General features: G+C 40.7%; 2 protein-coding genes across 2 annotated transcripts in view; one reads left to right on the top strand and one right to left on the bottom strand.

The window, feature by feature from the left end:
* LOC308080371 (radixin-like) overlaps positions 1-15282 on the top strand; it is a 34659-nt gene extending 19377 nt beyond the window's left edge. The window contains exons 7-15 of the mRNA XM_080422195.1: positions 785-868; positions 2275-2421; positions 7329-7425; positions 7692-7855; positions 9069-9199; positions 9544-9704; positions 9996-10088; positions 10522-10758; positions 12200-15282. Coding sequence (XP_080278321.1) covers positions 785-868; positions 2275-2421; positions 7329-7425; positions 7692-7855; positions 9069-9199; positions 9544-9704; positions 9996-10088; positions 10522-10758; positions 12200-12364 — 1279 coding nt within the window. The 3' untranslated portion in view covers positions 12365-15282. The remainder of the gene's footprint in view (positions 1-784; positions 869-2274; positions 2422-7328; positions 7426-7691; positions 7856-9068; positions 9200-9543; positions 9705-9995; positions 10089-10521; positions 10759-12199) is intronic.
* Positions 15283-19552: 4270 nt separating this feature from the next.
* Positions 19553-26702, bottom strand: part of LOC308080445 (N-chimaerin) — a 34960-nt gene continuing 27810 nt past the window's right edge. The window contains exons 12-15 of the mRNA XM_080422333.1: positions 26200-26277; positions 25692-25829; positions 24472-24577; positions 19553-22904 (exon numbers count right to left, since the gene is read on the bottom strand). Of these exons, the coding sequence (XP_080278459.1) occupies positions 22733-22904; positions 24472-24577; positions 25692-25829; positions 26200-26277 (494 nt within the window). The 3' untranslated portion in view covers positions 19553-22732. The remainder of the gene's footprint in view (positions 22905-24471; positions 24578-25691; positions 25830-26199; positions 26278-26702) is intronic.

Raw genomic sequence — 26702 nt, forward strand, 5'->3', positions numbered from 1 at the left:
AACCCCAAATAGCCCATTGGGAAAACAAGAGCCGCAGCAAGACATCTTCTGGTATTTTCTAAGTATTTATTTTATTTTCTGTCCATTTTGTCCTCAAAAGACAGAAATACAATACTAGCAATACAATACAAGAAATACAATACTAGCAATACAAAAGCACACAGTCAGGACATGTCATGACCCGTACAGGGCTTGTTATGATTTTCTTTATGAGTGTGTTTTTTAATGTATTCTGTGTTGCATCACTTCAAACAAAGACTAGTTATGGCTAGTCTTCAGTTTACTGATGCTTCCCACGCATACTCTCTCTCACACACACACACACACACACACACACACACACACACACACATGGAATGTGTCTCATTCTCTTGTGGAATGTTCTTTGATTTCCTTGGTAGGAAATGTATCGGCCTTTTGGGTTGAGTCACCTTTTTTTCTTGGAGCTCTCCCTTCTTACATCTGACAAAGCTGAGCCCCCCGCACACACACACACACACACACACATGTAACATGTTAACCACTTAAGTCCTATACTCGTACGACAAATATTTTAAATAGATTGCCTATTTTAGCAATTTTTGTTACAATGTTAATAGTGTGCTTCACAACGATGTTACATGTGGGAGTTGGCTATGATTTTGTGCAACACGTTAAGCATTTTGGTCTACCTCTAAACATACAAGGCCTCACGTCGCCCCTGTGATCTTTCGTGCCAAGGGGGGCCCGGACCCCCGTTTGGTAAACACAGAGTTAAGTGTGTGTGTGTGTGTGTGTGTTGCAGAGTTCTGGAACAACATAAGCTGACCAAGGAACAGTGGGAGGACAGGATACAGACATGGCACGAAGAACACAAAGGAATGCTCAGGTACATACGCACACATTACACAGAGAATGCACACGCACAGGTACACACTGTCTGGAGATTGATATCTGAGAAATTATATCAGTCTGGTATGTAGCTGACCCATCAGCAGAAGCTATAAAGAGCCACCGCATGCAGTATATATGTATATCGTCGCTGTCGAGCAGAAACCTTGTATCTCCATATATTAACATGTTTTTTCCTTCATATATTAATGCCCTACTTCGTCATACAAGAGTATCACACAAAAGTATCATAAATAGCCGATCTATGAACAAAAAATCGTTTGTCTGTGGGTTTTATTAACTACAGGTCTAGAGTTCAGCCACACCTACATCGTCATCGATATGTCTACCTGTGTCCCTTTTATGCCCATATATGGAGATCTTTGTATCTGTCAGACCATGTTCCTTTTATGCCCGTGGATACAGTATATAGAGATCCCTGATGTCATCATGCCCATATAATGGAATGCCCCCTTTTGTGCCCATATATGGAGTGCTCTGTATCTGTCTGTCTACCTGTGTCCCTTTTATGCCCATATACGGAGACCTCTGTATATGTCAGTCCTTGTCCCATTTATGCTCGTATGGAGATCCCTGAACTCATCAGTAATACTGATGACTTCAGGGATGGCAGATGACTTCAGATGGCATATACTGATTCAGTATATGCCCATATATGGGCAGTCTGATGTCATGATGACACGGTTTGTTTGGGTCTGATGTCATGCTCTCACAGTCTGCATGACACACGCCATATTTGGGTGTAGCTGCAGTGGGAACTCTATATATGGTTATGTCTGAGTCATAGTGACAGGCGGTTGTCCGCCGGCCCATTAGTACATTTTAATATAGGATAATATGAACCAATGAAATAATAAACAACAGCATGTGACAAAATAATAGCTACATAGGATCCACGGGAACACAGTCTTTTACATTTCCTGAAAAATAAAAGTTTTGGACATGCAAGGTTTCCACCTGACGATCTACAGATGGCTGACAAATTAAAGGAAAACCCTGAATATATGCTTCCATACAGGTTTACTGCGTGATACATTTAAGCCGTTAACATCCTAGTAAATACGGTCAAATCATGGTTGAACGCGCACATTCAGTGACGGTGATGCTTGTGCATTAGAGCGATATGTAAGAAAAAAGCAGAAGCGCAACTCTTCCTCGTGAACAGACTGTGTCAGCAAGAACAGACTGTCGACAACTACCCATCATTACAAAGACACAACACCTAGGCATTACTCTACAGAGAAAAAAAATAGATTCATTGGTTCAGGCCACCATCATCAAATCACCAAATGAGGGAATATGTTTTGTTACAATGGTGTTCCATCCCTCCAGTAGAGTGGGGCTGAACTGTGTCTCTCTCTTCATCGTATTCTTCCTCCACAGAGAGGACTCCATGATGGAGTACCTGAAGATCGCCCAGGACCTAGAGATGTATGGAGTCAACTACTTTGAGATCAAGAACAAGAAAGGCACAGAACTGTGGCTGGGAGTGGACGCCCTGGGCCTCAACATCTACGAACACGAGGACAAGTGAGGACACACGTTTGTATTGATGTACTTGAGAGGACATCGACATTTTAGTATGCCGAGTTTATGAACCTTAAACCTAAAGCAGAAAATATCAGATATCAGCGCTTCGATGTGTTGTGAGTTTGTAGATCCGCAATAACTCCAAACCTAACCTTTAAATGCCAATTGTAAGTCCAACTTCAATTGTAGGCTTAAAATGGCCCTTACAATGTCTATTTCTCAAATTCTTCTATACTTGTGGGGACATTTGGCACTCCCAAGTATAGTCACACACACACACACACACACACAGGAGTGGGAGATATGAATGGATGTTTGTTTGATATAGAGTGTTTGGATGCACACAAACTCAAATGAGAGGCACAGGGTTCAGGTTTGGACACTGAACAAACATGAGTTGTTTTGAGTGTGATTGGAGGGCGTCAGTCGGTCTATGTTCAACCTTTCCTCATCCAGAGGTGGATGCTTCTGTAAGGTGAAGGTCCTCAAGTGCACTCGGTGAGCGTCAAGGAAATGTATACAGAAAAGACGAAATATTTGAGCGGATGAAATCGAATCGAGAAGTAGTGGAACTTTGCGCTGCACGCAACAATGTCCATTTTATAATTACATTACTTACGTCCACATTATCTCCATGACAACTATGTCACGGCCATACAGTGACATAGTATGGCTCCGCACCAGAATTCTGGTTCTCTTCGTTTGATCTGCTCATTAATCGTCTCTAATTAATCGTCTCTAACGAGTCCAATTGTGAGAAAATGGCTGACATTGGGGAAAAGCTCTCAAGAGGACGGTTTGTTGGGAAACTGTGTGAATGAAAGCTTTGTGAAAGCCACAGGATTTTAAAAAACAGAAAACAGGCTTGTCCTAATGGATTTATGCCCTATAAACAACTTATATTAGCTTTTGCTGTGTTGTTCGCTGAGTTACGATGTGCATTATGTCTTTGTCATGAGTGACGGCCAGCAAACATTATCATCCAGGGCCTTTCCGACTCTCCCACACAGGCTAATGATGCATGACGGAAAGGGGGAAAGGTTATAATTAAATTGGACGCAATGAACTCCCAAAGCATTGGAGATGCGTCAAGTCGAAGTTCGTAATATCCGTATATCATCGATATGGGTTTCGCTCAGAAGGACGGGACACTTTAACCGACGTCGGTAATCAGTGTCACGTTACGAAATCGACCCTAAATTACAGTCTTGAATGTCCCGTCCACATTGTCATTAAGAGGTTTGGAGGGGTGGGAAGATCTGAGCTTTGAGTGTGGGCAGACTCTAGGAAACTGAGACGGTGTAGAGGAGGCACAGGAGGAAAACTGGTGGGAATCAGTTTTGTGTGTGTGTGTGTGTGTGTGTGTGTGTGTGTGTGTGTGAGGTTCTGGTGGGAATCAGTTTAGTGTGTGTGGTTCTGGAGGTCTACACTCTACACCAGTGAGAGTAGCAGAAGTTTGTTTTGTTTTTAGTTTATTTTTTATTTTTTATTTTATTTATTCGCACAATAAAAATGCATTTAAAGTACATTATTTAATGATTAAACAGATATTTGCAGGTGAGAAAGGAAACCCTAATGGCGCTTATTCAAAGTCCTCAACTATAAAACACATAATTAACAGAGGTAAACATAATGTTGCTAAATCAAACATCACAAGACAAGAAAAACAAGATTGTGTGTGTGTGTGTAAAGAAAAAACATAAGTGAGGTAAACATAACGTTGCCATATCAAACCCAAGATAAGGGTGTGTGTGTGTGTGTGTGTGTGTGTGTGTGTGTGTGGGGTGTTACATTAGGGTATTAGCAGAACCTTAGTATTATGTACTGCTGGACATGGCAGAGATCTATGCTTTCTCTGTAAAACACGCAGATCTACAATGTTTAATTCATGTTCAAATGAATACACATGATTTCATCAGTGGCGTACACTCTTGTACAGCATCCAGTGAACAGGGACGTTGTCAGCTACACTAAACAAATTACATTTGGACTGCTATCGACTTACCAGCCGAGCAAGTCCATAAATTGTCACATGCCAGCATCACAGATGGAAGTTATACCTCACTGGCAGTGGAAACAGATCTGATAGACTAAAAACCATATATACTTAGTTGATCGGAGTCCCCGGGGGGCAATACTTGGTCCCCTCATTTTTCCCTCTACAAAAAATCTCTTCGACCGAAAATAGCTGATCTACAAGCTCGCTGCGATGCATTTCGTTAAGTGCTGAGAGCTTGTACATCAACTATTTTTAACGGAACATTCGCCCATTATGACATGCCCGGAATCGGAACGCCTGGATTTAAGAGGTTAAAGCAGGAAGCCCTGCCTTATATTTAGCAGTGAAAGGGAGAGACCGTGAGCGAGGGATGGTAGAGGAAGAGTGTCTGCCCATTGTGTGTGTTGGGGAGGGTGTCTTTCCTGTCCTCCCTCATTGGAGCCCCCCGCCTCCCAATTTATGGAAGAAAAGAATGGGTTTTAATCTGGACTCTTGACAGCGTTTCCTCTGTCTGTCCTGCTGCTCCTGGCCCCTGTCTGTCCCCTCTGGACCCCCCTCCCCTTCCAACAATAACCTCAGGTCACCACAACCTGCATCCTTCCCTCTGACCTTCCCTTCTTGTTCCTCCTTCTGGTACCGTGGAGGGTATATAGGGGACAGGCTTCCCCAGTCCCTTCGGTAAACCTGGAAGAGTATTGGATTTTCAAAATACCGTTTCCAAGTCCTGAGTAACTTATGGAAAACATGAACCACCCTTTATACCAACAACGGTGTAACAAAAAAACTGCACCAAAATATAGAATATCAAAATATGTTTCTTCTTTTTTCCCTCGCTGAAAATAGCCGATCTACAAGCTCACACCGTGTCGCGTTGAGCTTGTAGACCAGCCATTTTCGCTGAATGTTCGCCCTATTATGGCATGGACGTTGGGGTTCATGTGGTAAAGCCTTATATACTTGGTCGTACGACGAATAGCAAAAATTGTAGATCTACAAGCTTTTTAGTTTTTGAAAATGTTTTATAAGCTGTCGAATTGTGATGCATTGTGAGAAAAAAATAAGTTTTGAAAATGTTTGCCTATAATGACATGACAATAGGGATGGCAATTTTGAAAGTGGTTAAAAGGGAGAAAAGTTTGGGAATTTTAGTGTAGATGTGATAGGCTGTGTCCTCATTGCGTGGGTTGAGGCATGTCATCTACTGCATGTGCAAATCAGATCATGAACATTTCAATGTGGGGAATTTTTGTGAACGAAAATGAGTGAGGCCGGGCGAAGGTGGTGTTTTTCTCCTCGCAAACGCATACTATTGCATCGTCGCTATGAGCTGAGGCTAGTCTAAGTTGTCAGTGGTTAACACTTGTGATCAACAGACACCTCAGCAGTCCAAGGATATGCCAGACCTAAATGTCATCATGGATTAAAGTTCTCAGTCACCATGACTGATTTCACTCACTTGGATTTCATTGAAGCACTTTTGGCTTTCTCTAAAGGATGACTGTGACGTGCTGTGGGTGTGGAGATCTGCTATTTTTGGTGTGCGACATGGTGTGCAAACAATCAGGCATAACGCTAAGGGATTTGGCTGGTAAAGTCGAGCCCTAATAGATCTAGCAATAATATACACATGTTCAAAAGCATTTTCCATAAACCTCATTGGTCTTGGATATTTGATAAAAGCTTCAGTCTGAGATTTCTTCAACTGGTTGGCTTTATGTAAACAGCAAGAACACAGGTTTAGAACATTAAAGCATAACATAATTTTACATTTTGTGCAATTGTGCAAGGAAACAGAGTTGGTGTGGGGGTCTGCTTTCATACCGTTTCACAAATCGCAGATTGTAACTTGGCTTACTAAAAATGTTTCAGTTGTGATATTTAGTTTTTAGCTTTGATCCCTTCTGTGTTCTACCTTGCATGTGTGGGAGGTTTTAGTACAAGGGGACTGAATAGCACTCATGAGAAATCTGTTTGTTTTAAAATAGACGGAGCCCTTCCTGCAACGCAAGTCACATCTTGTGTTAGCTGGACACCAAAGGTTCTCTTGATCTAAAATGTTGCTGACAAATGCCACACTGAAAGATGACTTACTCATCCTTTCCTTTGTTTAGCCAGAGTGCTCATCGCCATCTGCTGGCTGAATGTTGTAAAATGTTTTCTTATACATTGCTATTTGCTGTATTTCATGGGAGATGTCAGAGTTTGAATGTTGTTCTCTGTAAGACTAAGACCACTAGGGAAATAACAGACACCTGTCTGACACATTACAGTTTTAGGATGATGAAAAAGTATTGATATTTTTTTATTGCAAATTTGTATTTTACAGTTGCAGACAGTGCAAGGGGTCACTTATCACATAAAAGAGTATCAACACAGTCCGATCATTTTTGTCCTTTGTTACTGTTCATGTCGTCTTGTTGGGTTCTATATTCAGTCCATTTCTCTTTTTTTTTTTGATGAATAGAGTCTCTTGCTATCTTAAAATATGCTCTGCTCATGGACTGGAAGAGTCCTCTTTGTATAATAACCTTGTGACTACTTTTTTTACTAGCTGCCAATAATACTTTATTTAGGTATATATCTGCTCTTTGTATATTCTCTTGCGTCAAGTTTCCTAGATAAGTACCATATATATTTTAGGTATCTCATAGCCTAATATCTTATTCATCACAGACAGACTATATATATATGTTCATGGTCTGCATCCATTTGCCCACATAACCTCCAACAGGGTTGATGCGCAGCTAAAACTTTACCCGTAATCCTTGGGGGAAAATCAATAATATAAATTACCCTCTTAGAAGCGCTACGGAATGGTCACAATCACAGAGAAAGGAGCATTTGTACATCTACCTTTTGTGAAGTCAAATGATGACACATGTAACCATTGATTATTTCTCCTCCCCAGGTTGACGCCAAAGATCGGTTTCCCCTGGAGTGAGATTAGAAACATCTCCTTCAACGACAAGAAGTTTGTCATCAAACCCATTGACAAGAAAGCGCCTGTGAGTTGTGAGCTTGTTGATCTGCGATATTCAAATGTTTTTTATACATTTTAAAACTTCAGACATTTAAGACATTCTGCATAATGACTGCTTTTACTTTAAGTATATTTTGATGCCAATACCTTCATACTTTTACTCAAGTACATTTTGAATACAGTACTTGTAACAGAGTATTTCTATATTGTGTCATTGATACTTTTACTTAAGTAAAACATTTGAGTACTTCTTCCACCACTGTGTGTTTGACTCATCGGTGCGTCCTGCAGGACTTTGTGTTCTACGCCCCGAGGTTGCGGATCAACAAGCGCATCCTGGCGCTGTGCATGGGCAACCATGAGCTGTACATGAGGAGGAGGAAGCCAGACACCATCGAGGTGCAACAGATGAAGGCTCAGGCCAGAGAGGAGAAGCATCACAAACAGATGGAGAGGTACGGGAGAGCACACACGCACATAGAGTAAATAAGCAGAGGTGTAATGGTGATTTTTTTTGGGGGGAGCGGAAAGCTATTATCGCTATTTTTGCCATGCACATCGTGTGCATTTTATTTTACCGTAAAGTAGGAAACATGTTTGTATAGGAAATTACTAGTTTTTAGCTTAGTTTATAGTCTTTTTAAACTAATGAAAATAATTCAAGGAATGCCTTGATATGAGTTGAAACTAAAAGTTTGCTTTGAACGAGTATCTTTCTCTTCTTCAACGGTGGCTGAGGCATTGTTGCGTGCAGATAGGATACCGGCAGCAGAGGCTATACTGAAGCCAAAATGCTGTGTTGCTTACTGTGTATGCGAGGAGTGAGAATGCATTTGCACACTCACCTGTTATGCAAAGTAGCCATTTGGGTACTTGGCTGTGGCTCATGAATCGAGGGGGATGCGTTCTAGCGTGCTCGCGGCGTAAAAAAATGAAAATGACACCACACTGTGGTGTCGCGTGAAGCGACCAGTGCACCCCTGTAAATAAGATCCTGTATACAACATGTGGGTAAAAAAAAGGGCACTGCCACTGACAAACACTGATCAAGGAAATTATGCTTGATCTGCTTGGACTTTATTAACAAATATTTGAATGTCGTTTTTGATGGCCCCAACGCAAACAAACACACACACACACACACACACACACACACACACACACACACACACACACACACACACACACACACACACACACACACACACACACACACATATTTTAACAATATCCTATTATTCAGCGTCTGAGTATAAAAAAAGAACAAAAAAGGCACAGACAAATATTGATCAAGGTAAGGAACTTGATCTGCATAGACATGAACACAGACAACCAGTAATGCCATTTCACCTTTTATATTGTGAGTAGTTATAGATAAAACGGCCACTAGAGGTCAGCCTCACCTCTTATGTTGACTAAAGGAATTGAAATGGCACTGACAACTATTTTTTATTTATTATATTATTACATTCATTATAAAATAATTATCCAAGCACTCAAAAAAATTTGGAGGAGAGGAAGTTAAGTTAAAACTAATTTTATTCTATAAAAATCCAACATGTTTCGACCGGTTAAGGTCTTCCAATTTGGGGGTCCATGACATAAAAAGGTTTGAGAATCAGTGCAATAAACTACAAAATGTATCCTTTTCTTTTTAAACCCCCTCAGGGCTCAGCTGGAGAACGAGAAGAAAAAACGTGAGTTTGCAGAGAAGGAGAAGGAGAAGATAGAACGAGAGAAGGACGAGCTGATCGAAAGACTGAGACATATAGAGGGTCAGACGCTCCGAGCACAGAAAGGTACCTGCACAGTTAACCCATTCTAAAAATGCCTGCTAAATCCTAACCCTAAAGTTTTCTATCTATTTTCGATAATATATCGTCGTTGTCGGGTGGAAACCTTTTAAGTCAAAAACCGTTCCTTTTTTATTATTATTTTAAAAGCGAAAATGGCCGATCTACAAGCACACAACGCCTTGCGATGCGAGGCGTTGTGTGCTTTTTCTTTGCTTTTGCTTTTTCTTTCCGTAATGTTTTGATAGTAGTAACACATTGGCACTTTGATGCACCGGACCAATGTAATTAATCAAAGAGAAACTTGCTGTTACCTGTAACTGACGCTGTGTGTGTGTGTGCGTGCGCAGAGCTAGAGGAGCAGACCCGGCGTGCTCTGGAGTTGGACCAAGAGAGGAGGAAGGCGAAGGAGGAGGCAGAGAGGTTGGAGAAGGAGAAACGCGCTGCAGAGGAGGCCAAGGCAGAGCTGGCCAAACAGGCTGCAGACCAGATGAAGAACCAGGAGCAACTGGTGCGTGTGTTGGGGGGCGGGGGGCATCCACATAATGTGTGTGTGTGTGTGTGTGTGTGTGTGTGTGTGTGTGTGTGTGTGTGTGCATTGCGCATGCACCAGTGCCTCTTTGTTGGTACCAATATTGCCCTCAGTATCATGTCGGTCAGTATCATGGTCAGTATCATGGTCATTATCATGTATCATTTCAGTATTTTGGTCCCCACATGCATCCCCACAAAGATAGTAAACACACACACACGTGTCCCTACAAAGATAATAATACGAACGTGTGTGTGTGTCTGTCCACAGGCTACTGAGTTGGGTGAATTCACGGCTAAGATTGCTGTCCTGGAGGAAGCCAAGAGGAAAAAGGAAGAGGAGGCGTCAGAATGGCAACACAAGGTAAACTGTTACCCATACTGTGTCCGGTATTAGTTGTTCCAGAAACATCCAATCTTCTGAAGTAGGGCTGAGCGATATGACTTCAAATCGATATCATGATTATTTCAAACATTTGCCCCGTTTACGATCAATGAACAATTATTTCACTGTGAACGTGTAGATCTACTATTTTCGCCACCATTGTACAACAAAGTACAGCATAATATAGGGCTGAAGTGGTTAATCAGATTAATCAATTTTGTAGATTGTAAAAAAAAACGATTAGATTTTTTTCATGTTGAGTCATTGATAAATATATCAAAGATTTGCTTCTCTGTTATTTGATTAACCTACGGGTTATTGGTTCTAAATTGATAGTCGATTTCGATGTATTTCCGGTTAATTGCCCAGCCCTATATTGAAGGCTTTCCCTTCCTTTCTTTTCCCTTCCCAGGCCATGTCAGCCCAGGAGGATCTGGAAAAGACCAAGGATGAACTGAAGACGGCCATGACGACTCTGCCCGTGCTGGCGGCCGTGCCAGCGGGCGGGGAGAACGACGAGCAGGACGAGAGCCATGCGGAGGCCAGCGCAGACCTGTCCAACGAGGGCGTCAGCGACTTTGACCTGCGCAGCGAGGAGGAGCGTGTCACAGAGGCCCAGAAGAATGAGCGCGTCAAACATCAGCTGCAGGTACAATGTGCTGTTATGAAATGTAAAAGAAAAAGAAAATATGTTTTTAGAAAGAAAATATTATATATTTTTAATACAATTCTGCTAATGGGTTGAGGAAAGTTCTCTCACTTCACACTAATTCAGATTGCCTCTGGATAAAGTGTGTTGTGTGCAGTGTTGGGGTCATTACACAAAAAGCTATGTATTACACATTACTCATTGCTTACAAAAAAGTTATGCATTGCTTCACTTGTCTGTGTAAAGTAAAACTAAAATAAAAATCAGCACACATGCCTATCCTAAATTGAGAGCCATACAAAAGATCTTTACCATCACATCGTTATACTTTTGCTCAACAAACAAATGCAAAGTAATGTGCATATTTCCACCCATATACAGTAATGTTGAGGTCGTGCTAGTATTTTATGCATGAATGACAAGCAGGTACGTAAACACTTACAGCATCATATTTTGGATTGAACAATTTGAACATAAACAAGTAATATACATTTCATATAGCAGGTTCAACTTGCACAAACACATTAAAGGACGACTTCACCGCTTTTCAACCTATCTTCATATAATTGGTCCTCACTAATACTCATGATAAAATGGTACCATTTTTTCCTACTCGGCCTGTGTCTCATAGGAGGGCTGTGGACAGTCCAGAAACCGTCTACCAGTGACATCATCGTTAGGCATGATTTTTTTTTCCAACAAGATTTCACTTTTTTTATTTAGATTTGTATTAACACGAGAACAATGGCTTCTTTTATTGCATCGCAACTTTCCAGGAATAGAAAGCCTGCCGTTTCTATTAGCTTGGATTCCCCATTGATGATGTCACTGGTAGACGGGACTCTGAACTGTCCACAGCCCTCCTCTGAGACACAGACCGAGTAGAAAAAAATTGTACCATTTTATCATGAGTATTAGTGAAGACCAATTATATGAAGATAGGTTGAAAAGCGGTGAAGTCGTCCTTTAATAAGCTACATTACCATTTGTGCATTGAGTGCATGCTGCGTGCTTAATGGTTTCTCAATAATCAGTTGTGTTTAAACACATTTTCTAATCAAAGGTACTGCAAAAAAAATGGGCACTTCAGATTAATCCTTCATATAACGTGGCTCAGCTGACCTGTTATGGCCATAAATTATAGGCTACAGGTTGTACTGTAGCTAATAGGCAGTGGATGCCGACCGTGCGCCTGGTTGGGACAGCTTTGGGAAAGTTGATTAAGCATTTGTGGGGATCTTGTACTCTCTTCATAGAGCTTTTCAGTTCAAGTGGTAACGTTTTAACATGTCCACCTTATGTTTCACCTGGATGCAACCGTTGCAGTGTGGATAGCTGTTGTGAAGAGTCTTTAGGCATCCGTGTTGTGTTGGATGTTTCATCTTCATATACGTGTGCATTATTGGTTGTATGTAATGGAATCCTCCTCCTTCTCTTCCAGACGTTGAGCTCGGAGCTGGCCCAGGCCCGCGACGAAACCAAGAAGACCCCGAACGACATGCTGCACGCCGAGAACGTCAAGGCGGGCCGAGACAAGTACAAGACGCTGCGGCAGATCCGCTCGGGAAACACCAAGCAGCGCATCGACGAGTTCGAGTGCATGTGAGAGAGAGAGAGAGCACAGCCCCCTCCGCCCGCCCCCTCTACGCACACCTCCACCTCCCCTCCCCCCAACCCCTGTTCCCCATGGGGGTTATTACCCTCTCCTCTCATCCAGCGGCACTCGCTTTTCTTGGACAAACAGAGACTGCCGTCCTTGTGACTCCCCCCGCTGTCCCAACCCCCCCTGGCCTACAACGCCTCCCCGACCCACGTGACGACGAATCAGGGGGGATGCGGGAGCTGCAGCCGCCTCGTCCGTCTTTGCCAAAGTCCCGAACGCGTCGGGTTAGCCGCCTGCCACGGAGCGCCTACAAGTACCTTGCCTGCGCATCACCATGCCACTCTGCAGTTGGAACAGAGAACCAACCTAACCGCTACACTCGTTACCCTCAAGCAAAGGGAAATGGAGATACTGAAATGGAAACTATTTGGATTTCTTTTTTCCTATTCAGTTATTTTTTTTGTTTTAGCAAATAACGGCTGTTGAAAGCTTCTTTTTGTTTGGCTTAACAAGCTTGCATTAAGCTAGTATTATCTCCTGTGTTCAGTTGAAAAGAAAAGTATTTGTCCTTTTTAAAGTGCTTTCCCTCGCTGTTTGACTCATTTTATTAACGCCCTGTTCTTTTGTTTGTTTGTTTTTAGGTTGTTGACATTGTACATGTTGAGATTTAGGGTTGGACCCAGATTTAGGAATAAAGATTTGAGTTTGGGGATAAAATGTGGGTCATTTTCACTCAAAGGAGATGAGGGTAAACTGGGACTGGAGCTTTTCTCGGCAGTAAAGCGCCACCAAGTGGCGACAAAGCATTTCACATACTCCATTATGGTAAATTGTCTTTAGCATCCAGTAAGGAGCCGGGTTGGGGTCAATTCCAACTGTAATTTGAAAGTCTAATTTACAGTTATCATACTGTATTCACTTGTTTGTTTTTGTTCTGTTTTAGACCGAATACAGGCACAATTGTAACAGCAGGATTTTCAAATGTCAAAGAAAACATGATTGTTTTTGTGTGAATTGAGAGTGATGTGAACCTCGGTGTCATGCGGCGGAGGTTAAGAACAAATGAATGTAGCAAAGGGAACAAAAGGGAATGCTTCGTGTTCATGTACTGACATATTAAGATATCATACGGACAGAACGTGCCACTAAGTAACATTGGAGATAAGCTATCGCCCTCGAAGTGTTATGAAGATAAGCGTGTTGATAAAGCGCGTGTGTGCGTGCATGTGTGTGTCCTCCCACATCCAAGTGTTGTCCGGCCCAGTCACCATTGATGGTTTTCTCTGCCTACCAGCTCACAAAGGTACCCAGGGTGTATGGGATGGACGGACAGACGGATGGCTAAGTGTCCCGTACACGGTGTCGTCTGTCCTTCCATGTGTGTACAGTGTGTACAGCACTGTTTCTCAACATCGGTCCAGGGACCGCCATACCCCTTGTGGGTTTGTAAATCTGAGTGTGTGCAAATGGAACCAAATGGGTAAAGGTCCATTTGGTCCCATTTGCGCACTCTCAGAGTTAAATAAACACTGAGGATCCTACAGTGAAGATTGTGGTCCCAGAGATTGAAACAAACAAAGGTATCAGATGGAAGGTCTGTGGCCTAATGCATATCAAACAGGGGGTACTTGAAATGAAAAGGGTTGAGAATCACTGGTGTACAGTTGTGTGTGTGTGTGTGTGTGTGTGTGTGTGTGTGTGTGTGTGTACAGCTGTAGCTGTGGAAGCTGCGTCCTGGCGCCTCTCTGGCTGGGGAACATATGAAAACATCAGTCCTTGACCCCAGGACAAATGTCTACCTCAACAGTCTTAACCATGGTGACTGGCCAGTCAAACACTCCCACCTCCACCTGAAAAGAGTAAGGTCTCAACTTAACGTTCAACTTAATTAAATACAAATTCTGACATTCAATTGTGGTAACCATCAGGTATCTCCTGATCAAATGAAACGTAGTGTTTGTATTTACTGAAGCTGTCTGTGAAGACGGTGGGAGAGACTTTAATTCTTTTCATTTGATATGTACTCCACTCCGCCGCACCTGTCCTAGGCTTACAGGTGTGCAAAGAGACTCTTAGTAAGTTGGTTCAGCTGATGTTCTTGGGCGATCGCAAGAGGATGTTTTAGTTTTGCGTGAGATGTACCTACCTAGGTAGGTTATACGACTGAAGTGGTTTTAGTGGAGAGGTGTTAAGACTTCTATCTTCAACGCTAGTTTTAACACATCTTTTAACCGATCTCCTGTTCCGGATATCTGCCATTGTATCTACAGTAGCAAATCTCATCCAGTACAAATACAGACCAGGCCAAATTCATGTTGTAATATCTGATGCTACTTCTTTGTGCCCGGACAACAAACTAGGTGCTTTTTTTTTTCTTTTTAATGAGTGAACCTTGAATATTAGTTTTTATTTGCAATACGATCAAATTGATTTGTGGTTATCATTTGTTGTTACTTGACAGCTGGTGTCATTTGATATTTTAATAGCCCGAGTTTTAAAGGTAAAAGCACTTGTTGGGAATGTGACACTGAAGCCTGCTTGTCCTTTACTTTTCTTAATTTTTCGTTTTTTAAGTTTAAGCCACTAAAAAGGATTGCATTTGCCAGAAAGCAGGTTAATTACACTGTGCTTCCAACAAACTCATGATGTTTTGCAACGTGCTCAAATAGACCTATACCCAGCAGCATGCTTCAGTGAGTTAGTTGACTTCATTGGAGGGGACAACATTGGGTTTGTTAAGGGTTCAGTAAGGAGCCACTGGGCAGAACCTGTCACCTCCAGAGAACATGACTCCAGTCAGTGATCATGCAAGCTTTGGCACCAGCTGTCACCTATTATTTCCCCTTACGTTCATTTACGTACAAGATGGATTGCAGTTGCACCATTCCATTGGTTCACAAATAAAAGTGTATTAATTTTGAGCATGTTTTTCTTTTCTTTTCTTGGGTGCTTGGCTTTTTTGTCACGCAAAAAGATGGGATGTTGTGGGTGTATGATTTATACAGCTTGCACTTTGTGAAATTCTGAATGTAATACAAATTTCTCCCGCAATTGAAGGCATTTGTGTAGGGGAAAAAGCACATTGTTGCTGTCGTGTGGAAACCTGTATGTCCAAAACCGTTATTTTAAAAACATTTTGAAATGGTGAAAATAGCCAATCTACAAGCTCACAACGCGTTGTGTAGATCGGCTTCTATTTTCACTACTTTTGTGCGACACTCGTATGATGAAGTAGGGCATTAATTTACAAAATAATCAAAGTTTTATAGAGATACACGGTTTCTGCCCGACAGCAACGATATGAAAAAATGTATGACATACTGTACCATATTATAAAAACTAATCTTACTATGTAGTAAAACAAAATGATCCACAGCAAACACACATTCACACCACTCAGTTCAAATTAAATCTGTTAACAAAAATATTCTAGTAAACATTTTTTGATTTAGGTGAAATGGCTTCTTTGCACTTCTTCCATCGTGTGGGTATAATGTGCAACTATGATGTCTGTTCTTTAATATATGGTGGCTTCGGTTGTAGCCTTATTTTTTTTCTTTATTTCATCATACCATTTTGTAAAATTGACTCAAGAACACTATTTATTTAGTTGCCAACAATAATTAATTGAATCATTAATTGATACCTTGTAAATAAGCTCTGTCCCTCTCTGTCTCTATTTACTTTAGATTCAAATGTTATTATCTCTTAAAATTTACTTGAACTGTAGGCTTTTGTATTTTTTACACAGGGGTCACCTGCCAGTAATCTGTGACTGAAAAGTATGAAGCATGGAATGGTAAGCAGCGGTGGAACAAAGAACATACCTGAGAGTGACCAGGGGCCTATTTCACGAAAGCAGAATTAGGGGTTAAGCCTGGATTTAACACCTATCCTGGCTTAATTTAGCCAGGATTAGCGATGAATCGGTTTCATGAAAGCTGAATTATCTTGCCAGATTATTTTAGCCAGAGCACCCTGGATAAGTTTATCCATGACTCGATTTCACGAAAGAAAATTTACGCAATCCTACCTTAGTTACCATGGAAATGTAGCTGTGAAGTTAGCCTGGTACAGCCAAGTTTACGTAATCCAGTGCCTTGTTCTTCGACTTTTTCTATAGTTAATTCAACACATGTGTTTGTATATGGACTCATTTTAATGACCCTGCATTCAAATAAAATGAAATAAATACAATAAGATATAATCAATTTAATTGTATTACTGAAATAGAGTGTGACCATGAATCATAATTGTTTCACAATGACTCATGTGATATGTCATTGTCACTCTGTTAACACTATAGTTCATATTGTTGTTAGATGTTTGATAATATAATACAGATTTTTTTTTATATTATAAAAAATGTCTGACAGACATATTTTTTTCTGTCATGGTCCCCGTCTCCCCAGCTCTTTAAACAGAAAATACATTTTCAGGTCAGGAGATAGAACCCCATAAAGGTCATTGATTTGCTTAAATTTCAGTTACTTTGTCTGCTTATTTTTTGTTCTTCCTGTTCTTCCATTTATCCTGTTTTTCTCTTGTTTTTGGGGATTCCACCCTTTTTGTGTGACCTATCACTGATATGCAGCCACAGCCATTCATGTTAATTTACTAGTTCCTTGAGTTTTTGATATGCAAATCACAATGGCAGTATTTGATTGTTCGGTGAAGGTGGGGGGTTATTTCTGAAAGAACTCTGTCTAGCTAACCTTTCACAGAAAGAAAGAAAGAAATTCAAAAGTGCTGGAGTATTTCAACTTAACTGTACTAACTGGGCTAACATACAAATGAACGGTACAGTAGTATTTTTTACTTTACTGGAGTATTTCCAATTTTCAGTACTTTTACTTCTACTCCACGACATCTCCGAGGCAAATATTGTACTTTGACTCCACTAGAATTATTTGAACACTTTAGTTACTAGTTACTTGTAGATTGTAGATTTTGATTATTATAACAAAACACACATTAACCACTTCAGCTATATTTAAACTTTGGCTATTTGAAAATAGCCTTCTGTAGATCCATTTTCAAAAGATTGTTGCTACATTTTATACATATACCTTGTGAAACGTGACATTCTGTATAATGAGTACTTTCTACTTTTGGTACTTTAAGTACATTTGTAGGCTCATAGAACATTAAGATGTATTTATTCATGTATGGAGTCATAGTATGTTCTTCATAAAATAAATTCACACAGGGTCATTGAAAATCCATATTTTGATAATTTAATATCACCATGCAAAAATCATATAGAAATTACTTTACAGCAATGACAATAAAAAAAACAAGACAAGAACACATTTCATCATGTGAAAGCAAGTGTCGAAAGATGACTAAAGGCCCATGGGTCCTAGAGTTGAGAACACAAATCAATACATAAAACTTTCAACGGACATAAAAGGAAAGAAGAAAAACAAAACAATCATGAGTTGTTAAGAAATGCTGATAATTACACTATGTTACATTGAGGTGAATAGATAACCGAGTGCAATTTCACACCCACAAATGGGCCTTTTCACCTTTTAGTCGACAGAATTATTCACAAAAGCAAAGCAATGAGGATCTGGTGCGTCCAGGGCAGCAAATCAAGCACACTTGGAATGGTCAGTCAGCGACCCCGACAGAAGTGGGGGCTAAAAAAGGGTTAACCACTTGAAACCCAGCATCCCTATTCCCCGGGGGGGGGGGGGGGGAATTCGGCAAAAATACCCGATCTACAAGCTCACAACGTGACTATTTTTGGTGCGAAGGGGAAAAAAGCGGTGCAAGTACAGCTGTAACTGTTGACTAAGAATAGAGAGTTTAACCACTTAAACCCTGGCATCCATACTGCGTGGAAAGCAGTGTTTGTTGAGGTGGGGGGGGGGGGGGGGGTGTGTTTGTTGATGTGAAGGGGGGTAGTGTTTGTTGAGGTGGGGGGGTAGTGTGTTGAGGTGGGGGGTAGTGTTTGTTGAGGTGAGGGGTAGTGTTTGTTGAGGTGGGGGGTAGTGTTTGTTGAGGTGAGGGGTAGTGTTTGTTGAGGTGGGTGGATACAGAGAGGGGCACATGCAGACAGCATCTAGGGGTGCAGCAGTTAATTTAATTAATTGAATAAAATAGATTTTGGGGGGCAAATTTGTTTTGTCATTATAGGCGACAAATATTCATATAAAAAATTGCTGACATAGCCGATCTTGAAGCTTATAACGTGGTGTGAGCTTGCAGATGAGCCGTATGACAAAGTATAAAACAAGGCTAAAGTGGTTAATGAGAATAATCGATTTAGTCAATTATAAAAAAATCCACACTGATTTTTTGACATACAAACACAAAAAAAAAAACTTCTCGATTATTCAATTAATTAAAAAAAAAGTAATCGATAGAATATTTGCAAAGAAAATAATCGATAACTGCAGCCCTAAAAGCAACAGTTCAACAACACCCAAAGCTTCAAATGGCACCAGTTAAAAATGTACAACATGGCAAAATACTCCTTCATGTTTGTTACAGACGATTATGATGCCACAGGTAATACTGCTCTCATCATATATATTCTATCATAATCATATATCATTTCAGACCATAGTCAAAACATTACTGAAAACCTTCACAGTAAAATGCAGAGAGTTCATTTTACTGTGGGCTGCTACACAACAAAAGCCAATGACTGTTGACAATTCACATATTTTTAATAAACCTGAAGAGTGCTGTTCTAGTGTGCAACTCACTGACTGGTGTTAAAAAAGAAACGGTGTCATGGTCATGGACAGTCAGAAATCCATGAACAGGGCCATGTTTACATGCACATCATGCATTTTACTCCTTCAAAAAGGTGTTTGGCATTAAAACCACTCAAATGGAATTGTTTGAAGATGTTTCCATGCTGCTGGTTGAGGATCTCATTCGTTGTAAGAATGGTCTGCTTTTTTACATAAGTCTACACTAATCTGTACTGTATGTATCTGACAAACACCAGGTACTATTTAGCAACTTGAACTCTATATACTTTGTACATACATAGGTACAGTAGATCCGCTGCTTTTTCCCTCCACACCAAATCTCTTGCAGAAAATAACCGATCTAAGCTTACAATGCATCATGTTGCGAGTTTTAGATCTGCCATTTCTGCCGAATGTTCATGCTCGAATTGGGACGCTAGGGTTCATGTGGTTAAAGGCTATTTAAAGCCAAATTTAATCAAGTTTGATTAAATTTGGCTTTAAATAGCCAAATTTAACTACTTTTAATACCACAACCTGATTTTTCAGAGTAACGGAAACATTGTGTGCATGTAAATGTAATCAGTTCTGTGCAGACCAATAATTCTAAACCAGACTCATTGCAGATTCATCAGTATGGACATTTTTAAATAAATTGGAACATGTGATCTGGGTGTTTGAGCAACATTATCGGGCAAAAATGTCTCACGCCGTCTGGCAAGATCAGATGGCTTCTGTTGGGTGCAGACAAACTCAGTGGGTCCCTGATTTTCAAATAGCATTTTGACCATGAAATCTGCTTCATAACACCATTTAAATACAATACTGCTTCATTCACAAAAACATCAAGTACTGCATCATATATTCAAGTCATTTATGATGTGGCCCTCTCTTATCTAGCAAAACGAACAGTGTAGCAGTTGGATTGAATTAATTTAATGAACAGATTTTCCTTTGCACAATTGGCTCACTTAATTCATTTTAGAATGACACCTACTTTTAGTTATTTAGATGTTCCCAGTTGTGGAGTACTGTAAGTGAAGCCATAGGAATATTCTTTGAGTTAAGTTTCTTGTTAACTATGGGGTCAGGACAGACCAGATAAAACCCAACAGTAAATAAGATCATACTCTAGCTACCATAGTCTGATTTCTCATCGCCAGGCCAACAGCTTATCAGTTATTGTAAATGGCATGACATACAGTGTTTACATGTACAGTACCAGAATATCCGGACAGTGCTGTGGACTTTAGGGAGAATATAGAAACGCATTAACATTTTCATTCGTACTGTGGCCACCATTCAAAAATGTAAGCTTAGAATATCACTTTTAGAGGTGAGGAGACACCAAATTGGTTCAAAGTCTGAAAAGACTGCACCCCCAGAAAAATGATAGCTATCTCATTTCCATAATAGCTGCGAAATTGGACAACAGAAAAAAAAACATGTATGGTCAACTACAGTATAAGCTCTAAAACTACAAATACTGCAAGATATAAAGGGGCAGGGCAGCGTTTTCCGTTGAATCATGCCAGTTTCTGAAACCGTAGCTACAGACCTCGAAGCAAGAATAGCATGAGATGTGTCAGCTATAACGCTAGCATCTTATTGCACTGTTGCACATGAAGCTGCAATGTAAACTGTATGTGTGTATGTATGTATGTATGTATGTATGTATGTATGTATGTATGTATATAAATACACACTGTAGGTCATGGGTGAGTGTTTCCTCCTCTCCTGTAATAGACCCTCAAATCCTTGACAAAAATAAACAAATCTCAGTCAGTCCTCATCCATTTCTCTTCAGGGGGTTGACCAATCTATCTTAACTTGAACATTGGCACTGACCATTGACATATGCAGGGAGAGAGGGAAGTACACATTCCACTTTTCCCAAGCCGTTTATTAGCATTATCGCCACAGGCGTAGTTGCAGGCCATAGCCTAGATACTGTAGATGGCATTGCTGTGGTTCTATGGGATATGTAGTCATGGTCCCTCCCATCTCCCTGACATAGATAGAAATGCAGGTATGGCCTTGTTTGGAACAACAGAACTGTTTTTCTTATTCAGTGGCTGTTTTGGCACAATGTGAGGAGAAGTGGTTGCATGTGGTAAATTTAACCAGGTCAAAAAACTTGTTGTTAGCTTTGTCCTCATTACAACCAGTGGGAAAGGCTAGGAATGAGCTTGTTGCTAAGAGCACCAGCACCCGAGTGGATTCAATGACAACACAAATATAGAAACTTCTCCCCAAAATGGTGTGAGTGTCTGGTCGAGCAATGCCTCAATGACACACGTGCTACATTATCATTGTCATTATCTATTTACAACTTCGTTATACACTTATCGTATATAAACGGTGACCATTTTTCCATAAATGTCATGTCTATAGATTCAAAATCCTGTTTTAATATTCAACAACATGAGCAGGATTTTAAAGTTGAAATCCAAATGTTTTATTTCCTAACTGGGATTCTAATCCCGATCTCACGGGTAGGAGATCAACCGTACCGCTCATCCAAAAAAGGATCCTTTCTTAGCCAGAGGAGATATTGCATGTATGAGCTTCAGACAGTACTACTTGTCAACCTGTATGTGTCATACCCGACAGCAGGGTCTAAACGTCTCAATGGAAGAGTAGGGAGACCTCCTCCAACCACTGCAGATGTACTAGTCATATTGTAGTAACATACTCTGCCATACAGATTGGTGGTTTGCTGCTTTAAAACGCCTGGAAAGAAAAAGTTCCCTTCAAGTGCTGGATTTTAAGTCGATTTTGACTTTGAACTAGCATCTTCTCGAGTCGACACCGTGGGGTTTAGCCAATTATTTAGGTATGTTTGGTAACATTTGAAAGTCTATGGAGAAAATAAAAAACAATAAAAAGCAAGCCATTTGCAGAAAAATAGTCAACACTTACAACATTTATATACAATATATTGCCAAAGCTGTGAATAGACCATGGCATTGTTGTTTAAAAGTAAAACAGTCCAGGTATCCCTTTGAGAGAGGACACAGTAGCATTGCTGCACCGATAGTATGCGTCCATTTCTAAATGACGACTCACATTTTCAGCTTTTTACAGTAAACCGGGAGGGAGTGATGCTTCCGTCACCTCTCAGAGGTTTTGTTTGACATCGTGTTTGTTCCAGAGGGAAATGTTGGAATACATTCAATCCCTTCACTCATAAGCTTCATTTATACACCGCCGCACAATGCTGTCGCGGTTGTTAGCTTGAAGATCAGCTCCTGACGGCGAGCGACAGCGTCGCAATACGGCGTATAAATCAGGCTTTAGCTGCCCGTCCTTCATTTGTCCACGAAAGACAAAAGTTGATTTGCCTTCCTGTCCATCTCTCCATGAGGAAAGAGACCGCAGCCTTCTCCTCCGTTCCAAATCCATCCATCCTTCCTTCCGTTCACCTTTCCTCTTTTCTAGGAACATTAGGACCTTAATTAGGCCAGTTAAAAACATCTAATAAAAAAAAATAAGCATCATCTGCATTTCTTCTCTACTTTTTCCACGTCCAAAGACGCACGCTTGCTTTTCCGTCCATCAGTCCTTGGCCCCAGAATAAGACTGTCCATCTACCTTGTCTTCCTTTTCCTTGTGGAATGAAACAGTCCCTCTCGTGCCGCCGCCACAACCCCCCCCCCGCTCAGAAGAGCACGTCTTCATTGGTGATCAGGGCCTCCACCACCATCCTCTGGTATCGGATGTCGTTGAGGGCTGTCATGGCGTCCAGGTCGGCGGCCCTCATCACCGTGGGGCCGAACACGATGCCAAGGTTCTCGCTGGTCATCAGGTTGTCCTTCTCATTCTGCACCACTCTGGATGGGGGGATAGAGAGAGAGAGAGAGAGAGAGAGAGAGAGAGTGAGGGGGGAGGGAGAAAGTGTTCATAACGAGAGTAAAAGACAAAACGATTGACCCATTAAGACCTGGGGCCTTCTAAATCTGAACAGATTTCTGAAAGAAACTATGTTGCTATATCAGTGGTTCTCAAACTTTTTCATGTCAAGGACCCCCAAAATGATATGTATTTGGCCACGGATCCGAATCTCAAAATATTTTGTTCCAGGGACCCCTCAGAAGCAAAGAATTTAGTTAAAAATGTTCAATTTAAAATAATATATATATATATATATATATATATTCAAAGTTTGCACAAATTTTCAAGATTTTTCAAAAATAGCAGATCTACAAGCTCGTAACGCGGCACAAAGTGACGCGCTATGAGCTAACGCGCTATGAGCCCCTAACCCTAACCCTATTTTTGAAAAGCCAAAGTATAAAAGAATGCTTTTGAACTAAAATCTAAAATGACCCAGATGCTTTCCCAGCCTTAATGGGTTAAAAATCATAGAAGGAAATGCCCATTGATTGTGGTTAAGATCTCAAATAGGCCCGGGGAGATAATGAGTTCAGGCAGCTTCAGGCAGTACTACTTGTCGACACCAGGGTCTCCCAAAATGCAACAGTAGGAAGACCACCTCCAACCACTACAGATTTACTATTTATATTGTATTAAGTTATACACTCTACTATACGGATTGGTTAAATTAATTTGAATTCAGAAGTTCCGGATTGCAGCTTTAATGGAAATCAACCACCCAGTCCTGATACTGTCTATTGGGAAGAAGGCAACTATGTTGCCCTCTACTGACAATTTCCAGTATGACATTAATCCTGTGAATGGAGCCAGGGCCCAACTTCTGTGTAATAATATTTTTTTGTACCACAACAGCTACTTAATACTAATGATTTCTCAGATCATAGTGCTTTACTTAAGAAATATGGGGGTACTTTACCACCATTAATGGCACGACAGTGATGTGTTCAGGAACGAGGCGCTTGCGTTGAGTTATGCCAATAATGACAGTAAAGCACACCGAGTGTAATATTGGGATTATACAACTATTACCTACAGAATAAGACATGGAATCACAATGAATTCATATTGTGGGGCAATTTGCTCTGATATTAAAAACCCTATTGCTGTTTCATAGTATTTACCTGGAAATACAATGTATAGGGTCTGACTGAGATATTAACTAGTCCCTGTTGCCAAACATCCCAGATCCATAGAGATGGCTCTGGGCCAGCCAACTTTTTGAGAGATTTCCCAAACTGAATGGGTAGCACAAAAAAAAAAGTGGGAGCACACAGTAAAAAAGGGTTTACGGTGTAACGTCAAGGCTGATCAGTCGACTATATTTCCAATCAGTGGTGGAGTAAAACGTTTTGATTATGATTAGGCATTTTTCATTTGATAAGTAGAAATAGGCAGAGCATGACAGCACACCAAGCCATGCTCAAGATTGCTTGATGAAAGGTGTTAACGCTAGCATCCAGAGAGTTTTATGACAAACGTGAGGCCGGCCTCAAGTGTTCTGACCTCTTTAAGTGTGCCATGAGGTATCGCAGTGACTCGCAGTGAGCAGGAGGCAGCAGCTTCAGCGCTTCGTGCAGCGCCTCCAACCGTTTGTCTGTGTCTATGATCTCTGCAACACAAATCATACAAGACAGAGGTTGCTTTTAAATTCATGGGGGGAGAAAGGAAAGAAACGGCTTCATTCACTCCCTTATGTCAACCAGTGGTGGAAGAAGTACTCACATTTTGTACCAATACGTCTGTTCCAAATAAAAGTCTGGTGTTCAAAATTTTCTTGAGTAAAAGTACAAAAGTATTAGCATTAAAATGTACTTAAGTACTGAAAGTAAAAGTACTCATTTAGCAGAATGTCCCATTTCACAAGTTTTCAAATATATAAAAATGCTTTGAAAATAGCCGATCTACAAGCTCACAACGCGTCGCTTTGCGACACGTTGTGAGTTTGTAGATCGGCTATTTTCAAATAGCCTAAGTATGCATAGGGCTGAAGTGGCAAATGCATGTTTTGTAATAATAATCAAAACTAGTGACTAAATTTTTCAAATAATTGTAGTGGAGTAAAAGTACAATATTTGCCTCTGAGATGTAGTGGAGTAGAAGTTAAAGTACTGGAAATTTAAAATACTCCAGTAAAGTAAAAATTCCTCAAATTTTTACTTAAGTACAGTACTTGAGTACATGTACTTAGTTACTTTCGACCACTGATGTCAACAAACACAAAAGAAAGCACTCAAGTGTGCAGATCTCCGTCAAGGCCTACTGCTCATTTGACAGTTTGGCCAGATGGTGGCGCTAAAGGAAATGTCAAGGAGGTCGCCAAAAGTCAATGAACGGCTTAATGGGACATGGTTATTCCTCCTACATGAATTTTAAGACTAAACCGAAGTGAAGATAATATGAGCCACTTGAATGAGACCAATAGAAATGTGGATCAATAAAAATGTAGAAAGATACTTCCGTGCCAATAAGGCTGCCACCCAAGGGGAAACAACTAGCTCACAACATGTCGCATTGCGACGCATTGCAAAGTAAAGAGCCATGGTGAACCTGGTCAACTAAGTATATATATACTTGAGCTTGAGCTTGAGCTTATAATGAGCTTGTATATCTGCTATTTTTGAATAGCAGATCTACAAAAACACAGATGTGTTCCTGGATAGAATGGGTTAAGTGGTTAATTTTGCTGTGGTTTGACTGGGTAATGCCAGTCAACAAGGACATACTTGCAGCCTCTATGAAGCGTGGGTAGGCGTCGTATGTGATGAGGGGAATGGGCAGCTCCCGGAAGTACAGCTTGAGCGCTCCGGTGATTATGTTAATGTCTTCATACACGTTGGAGGATATATCAGCCTTCTCGCCATCTGTAGGGTCAATCAACCAATCCGTCATGTAATCAATCAAACAATCAATCACTATCAGGCTGTAAAAGACAGGTCAAGAAGACAGTATAGGAATATAAGGATAAATACAACTTCCAGATGAATCAAACAAGGACGTTTTGTAGCCGTCAAATTGTTTGACAATAGCAAAAGCATTTCACAAAAAATATCAATCGTTTTTATCAACTAAAACTGCTATACTGTTATAGTAATATTCAAATTACTTAAAAATGTGAATAAAACCTATATGCATTTTAAGACTAAACCTAAAAACTGAGCATTGCAGTGTGTATTAAGTTACTATTAAATGCATGTTTAGCTAAATTAAAAGGGACAGCAGGGTGACACAGACCTCTGTCAAAAGCCAGCTTGACATCTTCTATTAGCTCGGTGAAACCTGATATTCTGTACAAGCCCTCGGACTGCAGACCTGCAGATAAAGACGAGCACAGTGTGTGTGTGAGAGAGAGACAGCAGCATAAATAATGAATGCATTTCAAACAACAGATTCAGCAGAAATGTTATGCCTGCCTCTAAAACCTGACTCCTAAGAGCTCAGCTCGGAGAACAGAACATAGACAGAAATAACTCGAGCTGATCCGTCAAAACGGCAGCTCCTTTCAACCAACGCAGTAGAGTAACCTTAAGGGCCTATTGTTCACCATCACAGGAATGGTGATGATACTGTTTGAGGTACTGAAACGATGATGCCCACAATAACATGTAAACACACAACAAAATGGTAAATGGTGCATTTTATATGCGCCTTTTTCCAAAGCACTTTACATTCCCATATTCAAACACTGTCGGTGGAGGTAACCTGCTCATTAGGAGCAGTTAGGCGTTCAGTGCTCA

Source organism: Gymnoscopelus braueri, assembly GCF_963280865.1.
Source record: "Gymnoscopelus braueri genome assembly, chromosome: 24".
Taxonomy (NCBI): Eukaryota; Metazoa; Chordata; class Actinopteri; order Myctophiformes; family Myctophidae; genus Gymnoscopelus; species Gymnoscopelus braueri.